The sequence below is a fragment of the Schistocerca serialis genome, chromosome 4 (genome assembly GCF_023864345.2).
Source record: "Schistocerca serialis cubense isolate TAMUIC-IGC-003099 chromosome 4, iqSchSeri2.2, whole genome shotgun sequence".
NCBI classification, from domain to species: Eukaryota; Metazoa; Arthropoda; class Insecta; order Orthoptera; family Acrididae; genus Schistocerca; species Schistocerca serialis.
Window position 1 is genome coordinate 444,864,013 of NC_064641.1, and position 25,612 is coordinate 444,889,624.

A 25,612-nucleotide genomic window follows, 5' to 3' on the forward strand; every position below is an offset into this window, starting at 1 on the left:
TAAGACGGAGAGAATGCTCTGTGACTCCCATACGATGAGAGATAGATCGTAAATTAAACACTATGCTCGAAGTGTTACAAATATGTAGAGCCTTGTCTGATGTACTTTGATCATGTTTGTGTTCGAGAATTAACAATTAATGGACGCACTGCACAGTAATGTACCCACATTCGCAATCATACTCGCAAAGTGATGTAAAAGGGACTGTTTAGCTGTGATACTGAAATGGGGGGGGGGGGGGGGGCATGCTGTCACATCAATGGCCGGTGCTGAACTGACAAGGGGAGGCCGCCAATTGTGAAATTCAGATTCGATTCATACTGCGCATAATAAAAGCTCATGGCCAGAGGTGTAATGTGTGTTGAAAGTCGTTTGTCGTGGAAAAACTGGCGACTTCGAACATCATTATGTTTTCCGCAAACAAAGTTGTATTTCACAAATGTTATTAATTGTCTTCATAATGTTAACCACGTATAGTTAACGGAAGACGTAGAAACGAATACGTATAGCGTAAGTCAAACGTTCGAATTAGAATAGAGACCCCACGAACACAAACTTGCTGTGGCAGGTATGAAGTATAAACTCCGTTACTCGCTCGTTACACTTGAAGGCCAGATGTTGAATGGGCCGAAACGAGCCGCCCCATAACAACGTAGTTGCCTGCTAACTTCGAAAGAAGGTTGATGCGGTCCCTAGCGCAACTTATAACATCGTCGAAAACCAGTGCGGACGGGACAGCTTTGGTACATCCTGTTAAACAAACGGAAAAATGGAGGCGGTACAATTGGAGAGCGATCCGCCTTCACCAACATGCATAAGCAATTCATTAATAGTTTATATATTTGAATTGCAAAAAACTAATAATAAAAAAATGTTGCATGGCGCGAGATTCGATCAGGCGACCTTCGGATTACGAACCGCAGCGCTTACCGCTGCGCTATGACGCTGTAGAAAATCATTAATCGTAGAGAGTATTTCACCGCAACGGTTTCTTTTAACAGTCGATTTTCTCGACAACGGCTGAGAAGTGCTTCTTGGCGCTTTGCCACATTACACCTCTGGCCGTGAGCTTTTATTATGCGCAGTATGAATCGAATCTGAATTTCACAATTGGCGGCCTCCCCTTGTTAGTGTAAATTTCTTCGAACTATCAAGTCTGTTGCTTAATATTACAGTACATCGAAGGTGTCTTTTGCATCACATCCGCGCATCGGTTACCGTATAATGATTTAGAGAGATAGCCTGTCGGAGTTGGGGGGAGAAGTTTTGTGGGTGGAAGACCACTTCTGGGGGTTGCTAGCAGCTAAACAGCGATCGCGTACGTGAGTGCAGGATTACGAATAACTCGAAATGGAAGGCCGAGCCATCATCTGTTTCGTCACGGCGACATATGAACTTAAATGTAGAGGTCATGAAATACTTTCGCACGGTAGTTTGGAACCTCTCCACAACACTGCCAAACTCTTCTAGTTTCCATATGTTGTGTGTTTTATTTAAAAATATTTCAGCGTTATGCTATCCGTGGTAAGAATATGATTTACATAGTGTGATGTCTAGTTTTCTGTGAGAGGTCGTGGATCAGAGCGTCATAATGCCAGTTTAGAATGTGACATAGCGGTCGAAGTCGTGTCAGAAAAAAATAAATGTTTGGCAGTGTACAAAGCGCGTTGTAAAACAGTGTTTCGAACAAGTAAACAGGGCCACAGTGGGCGTTTCTTGCGATTTACAGTATAGTACGCGGGATACGATCATTCTTCTAGAGTAGAGGTGATGAATCTTTAAACTACCCTCTGTAGTGTATCAATAAGTGTGTATTTAATAGATTTGGTCGACCCAGGGAGCAGTAGCAGCAGCAGTTTGAGGGGAAAATTCAGTGAGGGGCGAAGTATGCCGTTAGGGCTGCACGCTGCGCTGTTCTGTGAAGCATTGCGAAATCTCTCTCTCTCTCTTTATCTCCATCTCTCTGTCTCTCTCCGCGCTGGTCCCCCAACGCAGCTTTGCATCAACGCGCGAGTAATGGCGTCTGTTTGAGTTCTATATCGGATGAAGTTATTTGAGCTTCTATAGTTGTTAATTTTTGTCTGCGTGGGGGGGGGGGGGGAGGGGGGGGGGCGGAGTAGAGAATAACGAAGACAGGATGTTGGGCTTATAGATTTGAATGGATGTGGGTCTGTAGTACTTGTATGTAGTTTGGGGACACACCACAATGCGCGCATTTCCCCCGAATGGTCAAAACGGGGTCCTGTCGCAGTAACTCAGTTCGCTCTCTTTCTAGACGGGCCACAGAAGGTGGTGGATATGGCTTTGTCCGACTTCTGCTCAGTCCAGACTTAAAATGGTATGATTACAGATGCAAAGCTGTATAAATGGGAGCGATTGCAAGGTGTGAAGGCACTGACTAAGACCATGTAGGATTTTTATTGACGCAGATAGGTTCGAGAAAGCTGATTCGTTTCGAAGTATGATTCAATTGTGGCTGTGAGCCTTCTCAATGAGTCATCCCCTTTAACTCAGTGGATATATAACGGAACATTTGACATGATATCGAGACAGGATACGTTACACATACTGGATAAATATCTAGCAGTGTGAGGGAGTTGCAAATACCGGTCACATACTGCGTTCTTTAGCCTAATGACTATCAGAATTCACCGGGCGGATGTGTGATATGTCTGCATTTGAGGATCAGGTTTATAAAGTATATCCGTTTGTGTAAAGAAACTGTCTATGTGCTGTTGTAGGGGGTGTGTGGATTTGACATGGCGTACTGTGATAGCGAAGGGAGGAGTATGTCTAGTGCTAAGGAGGGTACAGGTATTTACAGAGCCACAGCGTTCAACAGAGTGTGTTTCCAATACTTCCCTCATTGCCTAATACTGTTCAGTTGAGACCTAGATCGTAAGATTTAATTGTAAGTATAATGATAGAAGAAATATGTGAGGCGGTTTCTAGAATGTGTTCTTGTATGCAAAGTCTGTGGTGGTACTGATTTGCGTTCCCACGTTAATGGTAGTGGTCTTCCGAATGAGTTAACTTTACCATGTTATAGGCGACCGAATAGCGAACTAAGTATATCCTGGGCTGCTTTCGTGATCGAGTGTAACTTTGAGAACACGGCGCGTTTGTGGTGGAGCGTTATTCCCTCCAATGTAAATTGTTCGGTCGACTGCTTCCGCACATTTGATGACTTTATTTAGTTGAGAGAATATGGATTGTGCTGTGTTGGACACACGTTTGCCTGTGCTCTAGACGTGGAAACAACCATAGTTAGTTTGTAGAGAATATTGATCATCTCGGATCTGTTAGATGACCGACTCAGGGATTCGAGAGTGCGAATATCAGTTTACTCTACTTGTTTCTAGTTAGTCAATGGTTTACAGTACGCTGTACACCGCTAAAGTTTGGTGTTTGTGGAGAAATAAAAAAATTGGTTCAAATGGCTCTGAGCACTATGGGACTCACATCAATGGTCATAAGTCCCCTAGAACTTAGAACTACATAAACCTAACTACCCTAAGGACATCACACAACACCCAGTCATCACGAGGGAGAGAAAATCCCTGACCCCCTCCGGGAATCGAACCCGGGAACCCGGGCGCGGGAAGCGAGAACGCTACCGCACGACCACGAGCTGCTGACTGTGGAGAAATAATTTACAGTTTATATGTTATGCATTATGCCGCGTTAGTGATCGAGAGGCTAGTGCGGTGTTCTTGATATCGAGAAGTACAGAGAAAATTGACGGTACTCGGTGATATATTCCCTGGTTGGACATCGGTTTGACGGTCCAATATTCTTGCGAGTATCGTTTGTATTTGATCACCTGTACACAACTTTGCGATGTTTAGTTGTCTGTGAAAAATGGTGATCAGTGTAAAATAGTTTATTACGAATGAGTGTAGCGTCTGTACAAAGAAAGAACAGGTTGGCGGTGTATAGATTGAGTTGAGGGAACTATCTGTCCAATTTATCAATCTTTGGAAAATAACGAGAGAGAGCCCCAGAAACAAAAGGTGGATGGTGCTTCGATAGCGACGGCGTTAGTAATTCGACTGGTAAATTCAATAAGAGCTAATGAGAATGCTCGATTGATTGTGATGTGATATAGGAGCGGTGAGAACATTCGCGTATGTTGCGAGCAGGAAGGCTATCACGTTATGTCCGGGAGGAAGACTGGATTAGGCGATATTTTGGTAAACAGGTTCTGTTAGGGTGAGAATTTCCGTGCATACAAGCTGAGGCATGAAGAAAGCGGGCGTTAACTGTTTCTGGGACACTATACAATTCCCGAGAGGTCGGCTTGGCTCTTATCTTTTTACATAGAGATGTGACGTAAGAATAAGATTGGGAAGGTTGTTAGATGAGTTTGCAATTAGGTGCGTGAACTTGGCGGTGTTGCGTCGGTCATGATGCTGGGGGGGGGGGGGGAGGGGGGTACGTGTGGCTGAGCGCATGTGTCAACACGCCTTGCATTCAATAGCAGAGACAAGCGGCGCCTGGAGATGCCTCGAATATGAGACTAGCGTGAACGCGCTTTGGTGTGCTATGACAGTATAACGGTGACTGTATAGAGGAATGCAACTTCCACCGGTATTCGGTGGCGGCGGCTGGCGGCTGCGGTAGAACGCGCGTCCCTGGCCGGTCGCGCCAGGAGCTGTGTCTAGGTGAACACGTATTTGGATAGGGATTTCACGGGCGTGGAGTATGATCGCGTCTGTCGTCACCTCATGTTTGCGGAAGCCGAGCGGAGACCCGTGCGCGGTTTGAGGGCTGTCAGGCGTGTGACTTCGCGGGGGAGAGGGTGTGGTGGCGGGTGCTTGTGCGCGTCTGTTGCGTTATTTTGCGAGCGGCCCTGTAGACTGTGCCATGCGTTATTTGGACAGTTTACGAGTACTGAGCGTGTTTGCATATATGTGTACTGCATTATTTAGGAGCAGTTTGCTATTGTTTATTGAAATTAGGAGTTGTTTGCGTGTCTGCAGACTGCGCATTGTGACGCCAAGCACATTAGGCTGGACGCTTTGTAACAGTGTGATGGATATATTCGATCGCTAAAGAAAATGTTTGAAACTAAATAGAGTGAACTCGTGCTTTACACCCACCATCAGTCTAGAGCAGGCTGAGTTGTCTTCCCTCACGATCTTGATTTACGTCACGAAGCAGACGACAGCGTCGTAGATATCGTGGAGAACACACTGTTTACCGCCATCCTGGATAACTGTACCTCCGTCATCAGCTGGTGTCACTGTAGCGTCCTCTGACGGTCAGGAAATGTACTAAGACAGTTGGGGTCTGGAGCTCGTGGTGAACACACTAGGGGGCGCCATCTTAGATTACGCTACTTGCGTCACTACAGCGTCCTCCAGTGGCATCGATATGAACTAAGTCAGTTGGGCTATGGACTGAGTGGCGAATACACTTGGTGGTGGTGTTGCCTCTAATTGTTTAAATAAAAGCTGGTGTATGATTTCGACAGTTGACGATTAGCAAGCAGAGTCTTTTACATGGACTATTATTTTGACAATTTGGCTGTATGGACGTAAATGCTGTGCATTGTTTATGAGTGGTTCGCCTGCCTGTAGGCTGTGCAATGTGTTATTTTGACAGTTTGCAATTAGGAAGAGTGTGTATAGAGCTTTATACATGAGTTATGTAGGAGTGGTTTGCAGGTCTGTATGCCGTGGGGCATGTCAGAGCCTGCGTTCTGTGATACATATACTCCATCCCTAAATAAATTGCTCCCAAATAAGTAAAGTACACTCCTTCTTCCCTCCGTCAGCCTAGTGTGGGCTGAGCCGTTTTACCACCCGCCCCCTAGGAAGTGGTGGTGGTGGTACGCTTCGTTTGCAGAAATTTTCTTATGTTGGTAGCGAAAACGCAAGTGAGCTTTGTTTACTGGCAGATTTCACACTTGGCGCCTGATCCTAGGAGGAAGTGGTGTTTGGGTGGATGAGGTTAGAACAAGTGTTCTTTCTTTACACCCAATTTTTTAGGTTGGTAGCGAAAGCGCAAGTGACCTTTCTTTACTGACAGAATTCAAACTCGGTGAGGGTTCTCAGCATGAGGTGGTGGTGTGCTCCTTGAAAAGTAGTTGAAAGTAGGTAGTTGAACACCTTTGCATACATGTATGAAATTGTAAACTGAATTATTTAATATGATTAAAATTGAAATGGAAGTAAGTACTTAGGTAATTGATAGGTTAGATGTGCGATGTGGGTGTTAGCATATTTACACAAGACTATGTCCGTCGAGTGCATGGAGGGGCGATCGAGGGTGTGTGACGTAAGCGGTCGGACGTCCGCGGGGCGGCAGCGTGATGCTTGTCTGGTTATAACGCGCGTGCGCGCATGCAAAAGAGAGAGAAGGGGGGGGGGGGGGGGAGAGAGAGAGAGAGAGAGAGAGAGAGAGAGAGAGAGAGAGAGAGCAGACCGTCTTGAGTCAATTAACTTAGCGAGGGGTCTCGTGGCGACCAAACGTGTTGTTGTACAGTCATGGCGTATTCCACTCTCGAGCAAACTTTGGCCAAAAGTGTAGCACGGCTTTCTCGGTCGCACAAAGACACGTGGTGGATGGCGAACGGTCGGCATCGACAGGTTTGAACATGTCCAGGAAAACAACTTTCGCGCCAAAAGTGTGGCAGAGCGTTCTTTGCCCACCGCATGCTGGACCGAACGGCCAACCGTTGTGTGATGTGGGGAAGATTCTGCTCCCAGGCAAACAATTTTGGCGCGAAACGTATGGAGGCGATGAATACACGTGGTGAATGGACAACGGACCGTTGTGACGTCAACATCGACAAGTTCCAGTGTGTACAGCGAAAACATGTTTACAATGAGGGAGTGATCGCTGGTCCAGTGGCTAGCACGGACCACCTCCAGCACGCGAGCAGCCTCTTCATGTGACAGCCGTCAACAGCAGTCTGCGCGCTGGCTGGTGGGGCAAGGGGGTCGTGACGATCTGAATTAACTCAGTTGGAGCGCGGACGTCGTGGCGACTGGACTGCGATCTCGAAGATGTGTACTGATTGTGCTGGAGAACAATTGATGACCGTACTGCTTGAAATAAAGACTGCAGTCCCTTTCCACCTGCAAAATCAAAGGATGTGACTTAGGTAACTATAATTGCAATTTATTATTTGATGCGAGTTTGATAGGTTAGCAGTGAGAAAAGGTAAGTGACCGTGAAAGTTCATAGGATGTGGATTATTTCGTACGTGTGATCGATTATGGGGTTGGGATTTGAACTTGTGATAGATTTTTGTTATGGATGTAACGGAAATGGCTTTCTCGCCACGAAAATCGGACATCTTGAATAAATAATAATAAATGATAATAAATAATAAAAAATAGAAGTACAGTTTTCGAGACATTATCGTGTTGGAATTTGAACTTGGCGCAATTTTCTAGTGGAGGTGGACCAATACTAAAAATAAATAATAATTACAATAAATGAATGATAATGAATAATAATAAAGACAAGTATGGTTTGGCAGCCATTATCGTGTTGGAATTTGAATTTGGTGCAAATTTTTCAGGGGAGGTAGGCCACTAATAATAAATAATAATGATAATAAATGATAATGAATGATAATAAATGATAATGAATAATAATGAATAATAATAAAGACAAGTACAGTTTTGCAGGCATTATCGTGTTGGAATTTGAGTTTGGCGCCAATTTTTTGTGGAGGGTTAGGTTAGTGGATGTAGCCTCATTGGCCCTTTTTCCCGCCAAAATTCAAATTTCCCACCGTTTTTCTGGAAGGTTAGGTTAGTGGACATAGCCCAATTGGCCTATTTTCCCCACCAAAATCCGCCTTCTTGGATGACATCATGTGCTGCTGCCAAGTCTACATGCCGCCATCTTCGATGACGTCATGGCAGTCATCTTGAATAAATTTGGCAACAATGCAGAGTGCGCTTACACACAGGTTGCCCCACTACTATTGTGTCATAAACCATTGCTAAAAAAGTGGAAATTGCAAACATGTGTACATATTATAAATTGAACCCCCCCCCCCCCCGCCCCCACCGCTTTTTCCAGTCTGTGTATGTTCAGGTTAGTCTCAAGAGGTAGTGCAGGGACCCTGATACGGTTTTCGTTAACCGGGGGATAGATTCACGAGAATGGTTTCTGTCTGATTCGTAGTTGTGATATGAGTATTGTTTATCTCTTGTATCTTCAATTCGAGTTTCTAGTCACATCTGGTGACGATGATGGAAGTGACGGCTGGTTATCTGGTGGGAAAAGCGGTAAAGTAAACAGTGTTCGTAACTCCAGAGTGCAGCAAAGCTAGACCAGCGTCGATGCACCTGTACATATGTAGGGCCCGCAGCAATCAGCAGCTGTTTACTGATGTCGCTGTGGTGTACGAGATGGTGTCGAAGTTGAATGACCGTAGGACGATACAAGACAGACAAAATTTCTAGTCTGTTTGATGAATGAGATCTAGCTCTAAGTGTGGAGAAATGTAAGTTAATCCAGATGAGTGGGAAAAAATATTCCATGATGTTCGAATATAGCAATAAGAGCGTGCTAGTTGACACAGTCAGGTCGATTAAATATCTAAGCTTAACGTTACAAAGAGATATGAAACGGAAATCGCATATAAATATTGTACTGGGGGAAAGCAAATGGTCGATTTCGGTGTATTGGGAGAGTTCTAGGAAGGTGTTGTTCTTCTGTAAAGGAGTCTGCTTGCGGAACAGTAGTGTGACCTATTCTTGAGTACTGGTATAGCTTTTGGGATTCCCGTTAGTTCGAATTAAAGGAAGACATCAGCACTTCAGAGGTGGACTGCTAGATTTGTTACCAGTAGGTTCGAACAACATACAAGTATTTCGGAGACGCTTCGGGAACTCAAACGGGGAATCGCTAGAGCGAAAGCGACGTTCTTTTCGAGAGACACTATTGAGAAAATTTAGAGATCCGGCATTTGAAGTTGACTGCAGAGCGATTCTACTGCCTACAACGTACATTTGGGGTGAGGACCGCGAAGACAACATATAGTGGCACAACGCACTCTCTGCATTGTACCGTGCAGTGGCTTGAGAAGTGTGTTTGTAGAGGTACATGTAGATGTTATAAATGAAACTCGTTCACCATGTCTTTCGTTCTGTTTTTAAAACATAATCTGAGGAACTACTGCAGGGATTTTGATGCGCTTTTGATTAATAGATTGGTTCACAAGTAAGGTTTGTGTATATAATTTATTACCGTTCAAAATGGTTCATATAGCTCTGAGCACTATGGGACTTAACATCTGAGGCCACGAGTCCCCTAGAACTTAGAACTACTTAAACCTAACTAACATAAGGACATCACACACATCCATGCCCGAGGTATTACCGGTATGCGAGACAAGTGGCTCAGCTGTAGATCATTAGTGCTGGTTCAAATGGCTCTGAGCACTATGGGACTCAACTGCTGGGGTCATAAGTCCCCTAGAACTTAGAACTACTTAAACCTAACTAACCTAAGGACATCACACACATCCATGCCCGAGGCAGGATTCGAACCTGCGACCGTAGCAGTCGTGCGGTTCCAGACTGTAGCGCCTTTAACCGCTCGGCCACTCTGGCCGGCTGATAATTAGTGCTACTCGTGCGAAGACGGAGCATGTCGCTAGTCGAATTTAATTTAACTTTTACGAAGTCTTTTTCTAGAGTTATTTGTCTGGATGTTAGCCTTGTATGGAAATGAAAAGTGAATGATGGACACTTCAGGCTATAGAAGAATAGAAGCTTTTGAAATGTGGTGTTAGAGAAGATTGCCGAAGATTAGATGGACTGACCGGATAACTGATGAATAATTCGGAAGAAAAAAAGTTATGGAACAAATAGCCTAAAAGAAAGGGACGGTTGATAGGAAAGGTGATAAGGCATCATGGATTCGTCAACAAGGTAATTAAGGTAGGTGTACGTGGTAAACATTAGAGGGAGATCGTAGGTCGTCTATAGTTAACAGGCTCAAACGGTTCAAATGGTTCAAATGGCTCCGAGCACTGTGGGACTTAAGTTCTGAGGTCATCAGTCCACTAGAACTTAGAACTACTTAAACCTAACTAACCTAAGGACATCACACACATCCATGCCCGAGGCAGGATTCGAACCTGCGACCGTAGCGGTCGCGCGGTTCCAGACTGTAGCGCCCAGAACCGCTAGATCACCCCGACCGTCTAGGCTCAAATGAATGTTGTTTCCAGTAGATGCGCAAAAATAAAGAGGCTTGGCCATGACTGATTAACATGAAGTCGGCACAGACCAGTTTTAAAGGTGAAGGCTACAACAGTAACTTGTCACACAGTGAAACTGAAGAGCGACTTGTGGGGTGCAGCTGGACGAGGATCGTAGGCTATGCTGTTTTGTCTTCGCAAATTAGAGAAAGACTCGCGTGGTGGAGTCTGGTGTCTTACCGAGAAGCGGTCGAGCTCGTGGCCAATGAAGACGGCGTAGAGGCGCTGCTGCTGGCGGATCTCGGAGCCGTTGTCCTCCTCGGAGTTGCCGCGGTCCTCGCGCGTCGACAGCCACAGCTTGAGCCGGATGCGGCCCTGGATGTTGGAGCGCTGCGTGCGCGCCTCCAGCTGGTACCAGCGGTCCAGCCCCGTAGACGGGATGTCCTGCGGGCGCATTTCTTATCCTAGTTACGTTGCGATCATGACAGCTGCACATTGAAGATTATCAACAGTAATACTGAAGCAGCTATTGCTGGCTAAAATCAAGAGTTAAAAGAAAAAAAAAAAAAGGACTTGAATTGTGAATGAAACTTCAGGGCGCATACCGGATGATTATAATTAAAGTGCAGGTACTCACAGAGGCCCAGTATGGGCTGTAATTACAGTATGGCACCGAAACCTGGTAGATACTCTAATGTACACTAATGGCCATTAAAATTGCTACACCACGAAGATGACGCGCTACAGACGCGAAATTTAACCGACAGGAAGAAGATGCTGTGATATGTAAACGATTAGCTTTTCAGAGCATTCACACAAGGTTGGCACCGGTGACGACACCTACAACTTGCTGACACGAGGAAAGTTTCCAACCGATTTCTCATACACAAACAACAGTTGACCGGCGTTGCCTGGTGAAACGTTGTTGTGATGCCTCGTGTAAGGAGGAGAAATGCGTACCATCACGTTTCCGGCTTTGATAAAGGTCGGATTGTAGCCTATCGCGATGGCGGTTCATCGTATCGCGACATTGCTGCTCGCGTTGGTCGAGACCCAATACTGTTAGCAGAATATGGAATCGGTGGGTTCAAGAGGGTAATACGGAACGCCGTGCTGGATCCCAACGGCCTCGCATCACTAGCAGTCGAGATGACAAGCATCTTATCCGCATGGTTGTAACGGATCTTGCAGCCACGTCTCGATCCCTGAGTCAACAGGTGGGGGACGTTTGCAAGACAACAACCATCTGCACGAACAGTTCGACGACGTTTGCAGCACCATGGACTATCAGCTCGGTGACCTGGTTGCGGTTACCCTTGACGCTGCATCACAGACAGGAGCGCCTGCGATGGTCTACTCAATGACGAACCTGGGTGCGCGAATGGCAAAACGTCATTTTTTCGGATGAATCCAGGTTCTGTGTACAGCGTCATGGTGATCGCATCCGTGTTTGGCGACATCGCGGTGAACGCACATTGGAAGTGTATATTCGTCATCGCCATACTGGTGTATCACCCGATGTGATGGTATGGGGTGCCATTGGTTACTCGTCTCGGTCGCCTGTTGTTCGCATTGACGGTATTTTGAACAGTCGACGTTGCATTTAAGATGTGTTACGACCCGTGGCTCTACCCTTCATTCGATCCCTGCGAAACCCTACATTGTAGCAGAATAATTGACGACCGCATGTTGCAGGTCCTGTACGGGCCTTTCTGGATACAGAAAATGTTCGTCTGCTGCTCTGGGAGCACATTCTCCAGATCTCTTACCAATTGAAAACGCCTGGTCAGTGGTGGCCGAGCAACTGGCTCGTCACAATACGCCAGTGACTACTCTTGATGAACTGTGGTATCGTGTAGAAGTGCATGGGCAGCTGTACATGCACACGCCATCCAATCTCTGTTTGACTGAATGCCCCGGCGTATCAAGGCCGTTATTACGGTCGAGGTGGTTGTTCTGGGTACTGATTTTTCAGGATCTATGCACCCAAACTGCGTGAAAATGTAATCATATGTCAGTTCTAGTATAATATATTTGTCCAATGAATACACGATTATCGTCTGCATTTCTTCTTGGTGTAGTAATTTTAATGGCCAGTAGTGTATTAATGCAGAACTGATTTACACAGCTCATTTAGTCACCACGTGCAAATCTGGCGCTGGGAATGCAAAAAAGATGTATATAAATGTTTCTATGTGTAATGTATTAGGAATGCGACGTGGGAAGAAACTGGCAAGTATGTGACAAACGCTTTATGCTGATTTTATTGTTACCACCACTTGAACACTTTGCTCAGCATGAGCACCAGAGACGTCAACGAGATGCAGTTCTGATGTTTTTCCACCGTAAATAGGTTCCACATTAACACATTAGCATATCTACCAAATTTCGCTGTCATACGATGATTACAGCCCACAGTGAACGTCCATGAATAGCTGCATTTTAATTATAACCACTTGTGGAGATGTTGATGATATAACGGGTATTAAATGACAAAACGTTTATCCCATTCTAAACAATTGCCCATCATCAGCATCATTACAGATGTAACTGTTATGGGCATGAATATACTCTTGTATTCGTTATGGTGTGGAAGCAAACGGCCTAGAGTGTCAACTTGAGCAACAGCGTACTGTGCCTTAAGGATATGCTGTGTTTTCATGTAAATTGCTGTCTGAAGGCTGGTGTGAGGGTAAACATCTTTCCGTCCTATGAGGATATTGATAAGTCTTAGGCACGTTGTAGAAGGACCGACCCTGAATACTTAGCTAGCGGCTTTACGTGCAACGGCCTCTTGTTTCCGATAAAATTGATGTTGAAGTTTTATGTGTGCCTCCTATACCTGTGACTTCAGTAGTGTTCCGACCAAGTGAGCGTAGTGCAGTGGCTGAAGTTCACGGTCACATGCTGGCGGTATGGTTTAAAATCCCTTCCATGTACTTACTGTTTCTTCAGTTTCATTGTGCAAAATGTCATTAAATAGTATATATCACGAAAAATGAAAAAAAAATAATATTTTCACCGTAGTAAGTTCATCAATAAATCAAACATTACACAGAACTTTCTTCGAGTGAGCATTTAATTTGTTACAGAATAGTTTTACTTGCTATCGTTTGTATCGCTTGCTGTGCTAGTGCACAATTCCGGATGGTTTTCGTTGTAGGAGCATCAAAGCGCAAAAACGTATAGCACCAAATACTGTTAATGAAAGCCACTGCCTTGCAGGCATGAGGATTTCTCAGGAGCGATACTGGAAAAAGTCTTCAGCAAGTCGGGAGCATTCCGAATTCTCTTCATGAAAATTTTTACCTATTTGCAAAGATAAACGTCAAAGGATTGGCAAAGTAGAGTACATTTGGCTGGGATAATTTTTGTGGTGCAGGTGTCTGATCAGTCTGCCCTCCCCACAAATCAATAATGTAAAGCAATTTTTCTTGTCCCACGTACGCAAGAACAACAGATTTTAGAAACTCTTCGTACAGCACCTTAGAGAACATCCCTGATTTCTTGCAAGTCACAATTACATTTTTTGAGTCATCTCGAAGTCCAGTTTCCGAACAATCCGACTAAATTTCCCGTATGGTTCTTGCATACATATGCAAATGTAATGGAATATCTTTTCTGAGGCAGTTGTAGTATAGTGTCTTGTGAAGGAACGACTAATCTAGTTGAAATCGGTTTTCGCTCTTTGATCCGCGAGGGATCTACTGTACGTCGATTGGCACTAGCCACCGATTCGATCCATGTTAAGTACATTACAGAGGTCAAAATGTGAAATCAGTACTTTCGTCTGTATCTGGAATCCTTCCATGGCTGATAATACTTCGTCCATCTTTGCGAACTCGTTGGAGCTGTCCAAATATTTGGAATTTTAACTACGAACCGCAAACAGAATACACATTTGAATGAAGTGTGCGCTAATGATTCAGTTACGAAATTACTATGGGGAAAATGAATATATTTGAATAATTTTATATGACATACTATTTAATGATACTCTACACGATTAAATTACAAAAGAAAGAACATGAACCCACACAGTCAACGTCGTGGCCCGGAGCCGTAGGCCCTGCGCTACAATCCCTAGATAGGAAGATGCTTAACGTTTGCGGATATAGTAGGTACGCATAACACTTCAAAATCGATTCCCTCGAAAACTAGGGGCCGTCGCATGAAAGGGAAGTGTTCAGGACGGGACCCTGTACAACATACCTAAGAGTTATCACAATCTATGATTAAAATCTGATGGTCCCCTTGTCAGTACCGAACAGATCTCCCAAGACTGTCTTTTGTCCATTACAGCTTTTGGTACACTGTTGTTATGTGTACAAACATGTTCTGATCCTTGGTACCTAGTGTATTTGCACCAAGTGACGTAACGTATGAGATCAGTAAACAGAGTACTATATTATACTCTATAGTCAGGAGTATATGGTGCTATAGCCACATAAAAGAAAGGAAATATTATGGAATGTCATGTGCAATGGAACATACATGATGAATGATATTTTATTGATTGAGAATGAGAGAAATCGGAGTGGTGAGAGGAAACCGAAGGATCTGGAGAGGCAAGCTAGTGAAAGGACGAAAGTTTCTACAAGAAGAATAGATTATGACATGTCTAGCGAAGAAAATCTTTTCTATAGTCTGGGAATATTTTACATTGTTGTTAAAATTTTAAACGCTTTTTCTCACAATGCATCTTTTGCCTTGTATGAAACACTTTCAAGTGAACTGTTCGAGATGGTAATCTAAAATTTTCAGCTTTTTACAGCTGTCAGCGTACGCATTATATCACAGCCTTTAAATATGTCAAAGAGTAAAAGATCAACAGAAACATAAGTTGATGACAAACCTGTTTTAATATTTCCTGTTATAAACAGGAATAGTTGTAAGTGTACTGAAATTCTTTTATATTAAGTGTCAAGTATGAAAACCGTGTTACTAAAAATGTTTATAGTACATTTGGTGCAAAATACAATGATTCTTAAATTTAACGTCGCAGGTATAGGAGAGTCGGAGCCCTCTTCATCAGACTATGGTCAGTACTGTAATCCATTATAAGCGAGCCTTTTATGATATGTCATGTCGATGACACACACGACACTGACTGTGTTCAACTATCTGTTGTAGCTTCGACAAATCATATCTAGAATGCGTTTCGGAGCCTTATAATGGAAAACATAATTGGCATCAAGGAATCGCCTAAGATCAAGACCGTTACGATTTAGTTACAGTGCTCGCAAAAACAAGTACTAACTCAGAAAAGTTCTAGGCGCAGGAGTTAAAGATATATTTCATTACGTTCCTGAAATTATTACTCCGGTAAGTCAGCTAGCATTATACAGCACAGTCTGTTACTTTTGAGATAATAATCGCTTTACTTACTTTTTTCCATCTGTCTAGTTTTCATTTGGCTTCCCTTTATACATAGGTACTGTGAAACCCACTTTTCGGTGTGTGGCAGAGAATATTTAGTGAACACTGTTACTTATAATTCCATTCTAGACACGAATCATGTGAAGAGCGACTGTTGTTAAGCTTCCGTATAAGCTCGAATCTCTTTAATTTTATCTTCATGGTATTTGAGGAAATAAAATACTCGGGACGGGCTAAATACAGCACAGAAAGTACAGGCGCGACGGCATCCAGAGTGGATGGCTTTCCAGTCAGCATCCACTCAGAGGATGCGACAGTGAATGAATGCTCCATGAACTAAAAATCCCTGATTCTAATTTCCCATGGAAACACTGGACCAACAATATTACAAGCAACCACGACTCGTGCGATGAATAACAATATCCTAGGTGCTAACCATTCCACACGACAACAGACGGTATACAGGAACTGTAATTCTGAGGGATCTGCACTTAAACAATCACAGAGAGATTGAGTGAGTTCCCTGGTAAATTTCCACACAAAACTTCTACATTTCTTGGAACCTTCAACATAAGCACCCCAATCCAACTAGGAAAACTGGACAACCTAACATTAATGCTCGATGAACAAAATATGATGACACTTGCTCTGCCGAAAACACGCATAACAGACGTAAGACATGACGGGTTATGGAAACTACAGTATTTTAGAGAGGAAGACAGAAAAACGAATCGCCAGCGGTGCTCCATGTCTGGGCATGGCCTTCGTGGTACACAAGAAGATAATCAGTTCAATCAGAGAAGTCACCCCCATAAACAAAAGGCTAATAACAATGCGCTTACGGTGTGCAAACAAGAAATACACCATGATAACACAAACACGTCCCCACAGACGGAGATAAGAAAAAAGACCCCAGACCAACAAATAAAATTCTGGGCAACGTTAGAGACTGTGATGGTCAATATCGGCAAAGTCTCACAGAAATTCAACTCACAAATCGATAGAGAAAAAAAGTCACCAGAGAGCTGTGGGAAAGATCCTCATGCACGAATGTACAAGCAAAAAGGACATGAGATTCATCGAGCTATGCCAGCAGAACAGCTTGAAGATTATGTCAACGTACCTCAGAAAATACCCGCGAAAACAGAAAACATGAAAGTTATCTGTCAACAAATGGGAGAATTGCAAATAGACCATGTGACGTTTCCTGCTCAATCCAGAAAGAGATCTGTGACATTAAATTTCAAATGGCTCTGAGCACTATGGAACTGAGGTCATCAGTCCCCTAGAACTTAGAACTACTTAAACCTAACTAACCTAAGGACATCACACACATCCTGCCCGAGGCAGGATTCGAACCTGTTACCGTAGCAGTCGCGCGGTTCCGGACTGAAGCGCCTAGAACCGCTTGGCCACCGCGGCCGGCCCATTAAAGTTCTCAGAGGTGCATATGTTGATCCAGATCACTATCCCAGCAGAAACGGGAAGACATCGAGCAAACACACAGGAAGAACTACGTAGAAAATTTACACAAAAAGTAAAAGAACTGATACCATGAAAAAAGAACATTAAATACCCATGGTGAACTCAGAATGTGAAAATACGGTAGCAACACCCAAACAAGTCTTCCAGAAAAACAATAGTAAAAAACTCCCGAAAATCCTATATCGTTTTAACTAGTCTAGAAAGCAGGCTGCAAAACTCAGTAGGCAAACCAACAAAGTACATGAAGGAACAACTGGACGCTACAGAGGAAAACTGTTGCAACCACAACACGAACGAGTTCTACAGGACATTCGTAAGGAAGGTCCGCGGCAACACACCTCAAAACTTATGCTTCAGAAAACAAGACGGAAAACTCGAATTAATTGGTTCAAATGGCTCTGAGCACTATGGGACTCAACTGCTTAGGTCATTAGTCCCCTAGAACTTAGAACTAGTTAAATCTAACTAACCTAAGGACATCACACACATCCATGCCCGAGGCAGGATTCGAACCTGCGACCGTAGCGGTCTCGCGGTTCCAGACTGCAGCGCCAGAACCGCGCGGCCACTTCGGCCGGCTCGAATTAATTAATCAACAGAATTGTCAGAAGCTGGCACGTTATTTCTCTCATCTCCTTAATTGCCCTGAACCTAAAAAAAAGGTTCTCAAGAAGGGACTGCACTGCAATTTGCCCTGAATCACTCCTACCAACATGAGAAGAGGTCCACATAAGCATGCTTAAACTGAAAAACAACAGCACATCCAGTGGAGACGGCTCCATTGCAGAACTACTGTAGTGCCGTGGGTCAAGGTCTGTACAGGAACCTACACAAATAACCAGAACCGTCTGGCAAACACAAAAACTTCATGACGACTGGAAATGCTCACTTAGCCACCCACTGCACAAGAAAGGAGACAGGACGAATGTGAACAACTGCAGAGGAATCTGACTGCTACAACACACCGACAAAATTTTCTAAGCGTGCTTACTGGAGAGAACACGAGAAGAGTTGGGACACAAAATTAGTGAATACCAGATAGGCCCTTACCGCAGTCATTCGCGCGCAGAACGAATCTTCAATCTGAAAACTGTTCTTACTCCAGTCATTTGCACTTTCATAGATTTCGAGAAATCATACGGGTCTGTTGACCGACAATCCTTCTTCAACATCTTAGAAGAATAGGGACTCGACCCAAAAATACTACGACTAATCAACCAGACACTGTCCGGATCAGTATTGAAACTTAAATTCATGGGTGTAATCTCCGATCCCTTCATGATGAAAACTGGAGTACGGAAAGGCGACGGAATATCCCCACTATTATTCACCCTAGACCTGGACAAAGTATTGAGGGAATACGAAAAAGAACAAAATCCAAGGACACTTGAACCAAACAGGACTAGGCCGATACAGGGAGAATGTAGAAGCCGTCTTGCAGACGGCTTGGCCATATTCTCAGATAACTAAGCAACAGCAGCTAAACAAAGGGAAATACTAAAAGAATCTGCAGAAAAAGTTGACCTGCAAATCTCTTTCCAGAAGAAGCTGTTCAACCACTATTACAGGATTCGGATGAAGAAATCAGACCTTGAAAGCTGCCGAACAATTACGGAACATCGTCCACAAAGAAGTGATATTTCTGTGGAAGCGAAACTTTCAATACGAAAGTTGCCTGGGGATACTGACACGGTAGTCCTACGTGCTGATAAAGGAAGCGCTGCTATTGCCTCAGGAAAACACTCAGGAAAAGATATATAGTGTACCAAGCACTGGTGCATTCAGGTAGATTATCAGAGATCCTACCAACAAGGTGACAATAGGAACTGCTACCTGACTGAACTCTTCATCGCTCCCAAAGGAGGTTATCAATTTAGAAGCACGTGGTGCAGTACCACCGAAGTTTTTGGGCTTCCTAAAATTCACAAGATGGATAAGAATGAGCGTCTAGAGGATCTTCCCGTGCGGCCAGTAACGAGCATTATTGATTCACCAACGTATCTTATTGCCAAATATTTAGCTTTATTATTAAAACCATTGGTAGGGAAACAGTAATTCTATGGCTTTTATTCAGAGACTTATCAACCTCTGACTAAATAGTACGGATATTCTGTTTTGACGTGGTATCATTATAAACCAAGGTGCTTTGCCGGCCAACATTTTGACGAAAACATCACGGCCTAATTTGAGCTTGCACTCCTGTCATCTCGTTTCAGTGTAGTGGTGAAATCTGTGAACAGATTGATGGAGTTGTTACGAGAAGCCCCCTCACCCATCTGGTAGCTAATTTATGTACGAAAGCTTTGAGAACAAGGCACTGGACTCCTGCAAGGTTTAAACCAACGGTCTTCTGGAGGTACGTGGACGACACAATGGGATATGACCTCCCGGGAAGGATGAGTTACATCGATTTCTTGAGTATCTGAATTCTATTCACGCTAGTATTAAATTTACTATGCAAAGAAAAAAAAGATGGATGCCTCCCTTTTTTGGATTTTTCGTCTGTCGTAAAGTTGATGGCACATTAGGACATGCTGTGTATCGTAAACCAACGCATACTAATCTATACTCACATGCCAGTAGCTATCACTACCCTTCGCAAGCCTTAGCTGTCCTTAAGACGTCATTGCACAGGTCGCACAGTGTATCCGATAATTGCAGTTTACAAGAAGAGCTCACACACCGCAAGAGAGTTTTTAAAGCCAATGGTTGTACCCAGAAAGAAATTCGCAGAGCATTCAGTGTGAATCCTAGAATGAAAGTACGTGGTCTGGAAAAGATAGTAATGACTTCAGATTACGAGCGTTTTTGCCTGATGTTGGTGCTCTTTCCTGGAAGATAAGCCGTATTCTCGAGAAACACCGTTTTAAGGTGATCTTCCCGCCTCCTACGAATATTGCAGCCTTACTCGGCTCTGCGAAGGATAATTTATTGCTTCGTAAGGTGGGTGTGTATCAGATTCCTTGCGGGAATTTGAAATGTCGTATATAGGTCAGACAACACGCAGTATTCTTGAGAGGTGCGTGGAACACGGAAGATACACAAGCTTACAACAGCCAGACAAGTCAGCTATGGTAGAACATTGTATACAGTAGATACGGATCATTAGATGCATTACTGTGACGTGACGATTTTAACACCCACCTCTTCCTTTTGAGATTTCATTTTCAAGGAAGCAATAGAAACTAGATTAACCAATAACCTAATAAATAGAGATAATGGTTTTAGTTTGGATGGAATCCGACTCTTGGTGTAATGAAATTGCACACAAGTCGTCAAGGTGTTACAGCCCCCGAACATACATCGGTAAGTGTAAGTGTACCTCTTTGCCGCCGACCAGCATCTGTGAGCTGCATGCGCAGTATCGCCGCGGTGGGGTACATAAGGCCACGTTTGGCACCTTGCCTGAGGATAGCCGGACGGTACGCGGCCGAGGTATCAGTGGAAGAAGTAATATTTGCATTGCTGTATGCCCGAAATTTAATGGATTACTCATTTGCTAAAAATTAAATGCATAAAAATTAGATGCAAAACATAGCAAGATAAGCAGAGCTACAAATTTCAAATATTTGGGTGACATTCTCGAACCTACAGGACGAGAAAAGATCTCACAGGACTCGACTACAAATAAATAATGGGAGCTTACTGAAAAACACAAATGTGTAATATGAAATGTGTGTCCGTTCAAACAAATATCAGACATTACAACACAGTAATCAGGCCTGACATACTCTATGGAAGTGAGACGCTAACACTCCATACGAAATGCGGCATGGAAAGCATACTGAAGAAAGAACGCAAAATCATGAAAACAATTTTCAGCCCAAAGCTAACAGAAGAGGGATACAGATCACACTCTAGGGAAACCACACGGAAGATGTCAGAAAAAGAAGGTTAAAGTTTTACAGGTACATCAGCAGGCTATCACAAACAGGACTCACGAACAGAATTCTGACTTCAAGTCAACAGTACCATGGACCATACGAGTCAAACTTGACGTAGAAAAAGCACAAATCGATCCAATAGAAATTGAAGACAGAAACGTTTACAGACACAAGTGGGATGTGGAGTGAGAGAATGACGTCGCAAGGAAATCTGGGACAAAGTGGACTGAAGAAAGAAAGAGACTCTATGTAGAAAAAATGAGAGAAGCGTGGAAGATCAGAAGAAAGCTCAAATGAGGCAGAGCTCTTTGCATAACCCTACTGGGTCTCGACGCAAATAATAATAATATAATAAAAAAATATAAGAGGAAGCAATATGTTGGTTGCCTCTTCTAGTGAAGTACGGTTTCTGATATTTAACAGTAAATCTTAGCCTGATGCACAACGCCTCTCTTGTATCATATGTCACAAGAGTTGGGTGAGCATGTCCCTGACGCTTCCGCACACGCAAAACGAACTGTGATGAGAGACGCAGTTCTTCTTTGAATCTTCTCTATTTATTTTTTCTTTGTTTCCTACCCGATAAGGCACACAGGCTGAGTGGGAGTTATGGATGAAAGTATATTTACGAGTCTTTATGGAGAGGAGACGTAACCGCTTTTCAAAATAACGTATTATTATTATTACGGATTTCTCTAACAGGTACCAAAATGGTCCTTATAGTGGCCTTCCACCACCCACCTCTGTAACTGATGTCGCTAAGGTACGACTGTGTGGGGCTAGCAGGCTCGGAGATGACCATTTCGGCTCTTGAAAGTGCAAACGTAATCATCCCCCATAAATGGTCGTCAAAGGGAGGGTACAGTTTCTGATAGACTCCACACCAAAGTCATTGGTTAAATTTAAAACCTATCCTGATAATTTTATAGACTAAAGGTATGTGAGACTTATGATGGTGATCCGTTTGTTGGATGGGGACGTTAAGCTTGGACGCTCCCTTGGTGCTATTCGAGAGGAGTAGGCATACAGTATGTACAAGAACCAATAGCAAACAGACAGTGGAAACCCAAGAAAGAAACACTCGGATTAAGAGAGGGTATAAGACAGTGTAGTCGTCTTTTTCCCTTACTGTTTAATCTCCCATCTTCGAAGCAAGGAATCAATGGAGGTTACACGAGGCAGACTATCACAGGCAAAGAGAGCATTCCCCCTTTAAAAGACTACTACCATCAAATGTACTACTCGATCCCAGGAAGAAATTTCAAAGAATGTACCGTCTTGAAGTCAACATTAATCGGAAGTGTCTCATGGACTGTGGAAAGTTGGACAATAAGGGAATCGAAGCTTTTAAGATGAGATGATATGTAGTGTTACAGGAGGCTGCTAAAAAGTTAGGTGAATCTCTGCAGTATTCACAAGTAAAGAAATATATGGAACAGACTTAGATTAGATTAGTTTTTCGTTCCATAGATCCGTGCTGAGGAGATCCTCGTGGATGTGGAACATGTCAATTTCTTTTTTTAGCTGAAATAACAATACTAATAGTATGAGTATATAAATACATCATTTGTTTCTATTAAAAAATTCGTCAATAAAGTAGAAGGAGTTGGCCACTAGTAAGTCTTTCAGGCTGCTTTTAAACTGATCTTTATTTGTAACTAAATTTTTTATGTTTCCTGGCAAATTATTGAAGATGCGTGTTCCTGAGTAGTGGACTCAGTATTAAACTAAAGTGAGTGCTTTTAAGTCCTTGTGCTGATCATTTTTGTTCCTGGTATTGTAGGTATGAACTGAGCTGTCTTTTGGAAAACGAAATGTTATTTAGTACAAATTTCATTAAGTAGTAAATATACTGAGAGGCAGTAGTTAGTATACCCACTTCTTTGAAGAGGTTTCTACAGGACGTCCGTGAATTTACTCCACAAATAATACGTATTACACGCTTTTAGACTCTGAAAACTTTTGTTTGACTTGAAGAGTTATCCCAAAATATTATACCATATGCCATTATGGAATGAAAGTAGGCAAAGTATGCAAACTTTTTCATTTTTATGTCGCCTATGTCTGCTAACATTAGAATTGCAAATACAGATTTGTTAAGGCGTTTCTGCAGTTCTGTGGTGTGCTCCTCCCAACTGAATTTATTATCGAGTTGTAATCACAGGAATTTAAGAGGGTGCAGAATGATAAGACATGTGTTTAAGATATCAAGGAATAACGTCCCTGGCAGTAGTAGAATATATCCAAGAAATAATCGCAGACAAGTGCTACTCTGAGATGAAAAGATTGACTCAGGAGAAGAAGTTGTGTGCGCGCAAGGGCACACAAACACACACACACACACACACACACACACACACACACACACACACACACACACAAGGTCCATGTGCCGTCTCTCTCCTCATCAAGACATCGTTACACGTACACCCTCTGTTCCCAGCGACAGTTACAATGAAGCTACTTGACAATCAAGCAACCCAAGTGGTGCCTGTTGCCAATTACACTACTGGCCATTAAAATTGCTACACCAAGAAGAAATGCAGATGATAAACGGGTATTCATTGGACAAATATATTATACTAGAACTGACATGTGATTACATTTTCCCGCAATTTGGGTTCATAGATCTTGAGAAATCAGTACCCAGAACAACCACCTCTGGCCGTAACAACGGCCTTGATACACCTGGGCATTCAGTCAAACAGAGCTTGGATGGTGTGTACAGGTACAGCTGCCCATGCAGCATCAACACGATACCACAGTTCATCAAGAATAGTCACTGGCGTATTGTGACGAGCCAGTTGCTCAGCCACCATTGACCAGACGTTTTCAACTGGTGAGAAATCTGGAGAATGTTCAGGCCAGGGCAGCAGTCGAACATTTTCTGTATCCAGAAACGCCCGTACAGGACCTCCAACATGCGGTCGTCAATTATTCTGCTACAATGTAGGGTTTCGCAGGGATCGAATGAAGGGTAGAGCCACGGGTCGTAACACATCTTAAATGCAACGTCGACTGTTCAAAGTACCGTCAATGCGAACAAGAGGTGACCGAGACGTGTAACCAATTGCACCCCATACCATCACGCCGGGTGATACGCCAGTATGGCGATGACGAATACACGCTTCCAATGTGCGTTCACCGCGATGTCGCCAAACACGCATGCGACAATCATGATGCTGTACACAGAACCTGGATTCATCCGAAAAAATGACGTTTTGCCATTCGTGCATCCAGATTCGTCATTGAGTACACCATCGCAGGCGCTCCTGTCTGTGATGCAGCGTCAAGGGTAACCGCAGCCATGGTCTCCGAGCTGATAGTCCATGGTGCTGCAAATGTCATCGAACTGTTCGTGCAGATGGTTGTTGTCTTGCAAACGTCCCCATCTGTTGACTCAGGGATCGAGATGTGGCTGCACGATCCGTTACAACCATGCGGATAAGATGCCTGTCATCTCGACTGCTAGTGATACGAGGCCATTGGGATCCAGCACGGCGTTCCGTATTACCCTCCTGAACCCATCGATTCCATATTCTGCTAACAGTCATTGGGTCTCGACCAACGCGAGCAGCAATGTCGCGATACGATAAACCGCAATCGCGATAGCCTGCAATCCGACCTTTATCAAAGACGGAAACGTGATGGTACGCATTTCTCCTCCTTAGACGAGGCAAACACAAAAACGTGTTACCAGGCAACGCTGGTCAACTGCTGTTTGGGCATGTGGAATGGGTTGGAAACTTACGTCATGTCAGCACGTTGTAGTGTCGCCACCGGCGCCAACCTTGTGTGAATGCTCTGAAAAGCTAATCATTTACATATCACAGCATCTTCTTCCTGTCGGTTAAATTTCGTGTCTGTAGTACGTCATCTTCGTGGTGTAGCAATTTTAATGGCCAGTAGTATATAAAAATAATGGCTCCAGGCTGTGAGGCAGACGATTTCATTCAGCCGGTGCCACTCCGCCATTTCAGGGACAGTTGGTGGTAAATGGGAGCTGCCAGGCCTTTTAACTTCGTGCATGCCGAGCCGAGCTCGGTTACACTTGGCGGCGCTCGGACCAGAACGCCACCGACGGAGAAGTTGGTGCCGGTGACAGTGATTAAAGCGCCTGCGGGCGGGCGGGCAGGAGCTGCGCTTAGCAACGGCGGCACGTGCGCGCGCCGCGCCCCTACCTGCAGCGGGATGTTGACGCAGCCGAGGAAGTCGTCCTGGTTGCCGGAGCGGGCGCTCTGCGCGATCTGCTTGAAGAAGCGGCCCAGACCCTTCACGCCGCGCACCTCGTTCAGCTTGCTGACCGCATCGAACACCGACGACTCGTCGTCGTGGTCCCTGCGGACAAACACAGCGCACGTGCAGGGCCAAAAGGTGCAAAGTCTCGTAAGCACTGTGCTAAGGAGAGGATACTTACTGGAGAGACTTATTTTCAAACCAGTACACTGAATTCACGACGAGGGTTGTTTACAACACTTGAGGACTACTAATGTTCAGTAATGGATAAAAACATAGCAAAACACTGAATGAAAACGTTATCTGGTGAGAACGGAACCCACGCAAAGCAGTAATTATATTGCTATAGTTTTAGTACGAGCAAAACGCTGTGAAATAAACGTTTCTTATAGTGCTAACAGCTGAAATAGGAGCTTATACAGTTCGTAACATTTCCTGACACACAGGAGAAGTT

At 43.9% G+C, this 25,612-nt stretch overlaps 1 protein-coding gene across 1 annotated transcript in view; it reads right to left on the reverse strand.

Moving 5' to 3' along the window:
* LOC126475073 (BAI1-associated protein 3) overlaps window positions 1-25,612 on the reverse strand; it is a 715,757-nt gene that overhangs the window by 320,572 nt on the left and 369,573 nt on the right. The window contains exons 7-8 of the mRNA XM_050102632.1: window positions 25,104-25,260; window positions 10,415-10,618 (exon numbers count right to left, since the gene is read on the reverse strand). Of these exons, the coding sequence (XP_049958589.1) occupies window positions 10,415-10,618; window positions 25,104-25,260 (361 nt within the window). The remainder of the gene's footprint in view (window positions 1-10,414; window positions 10,619-25,103; window positions 25,261-25,612) is intronic.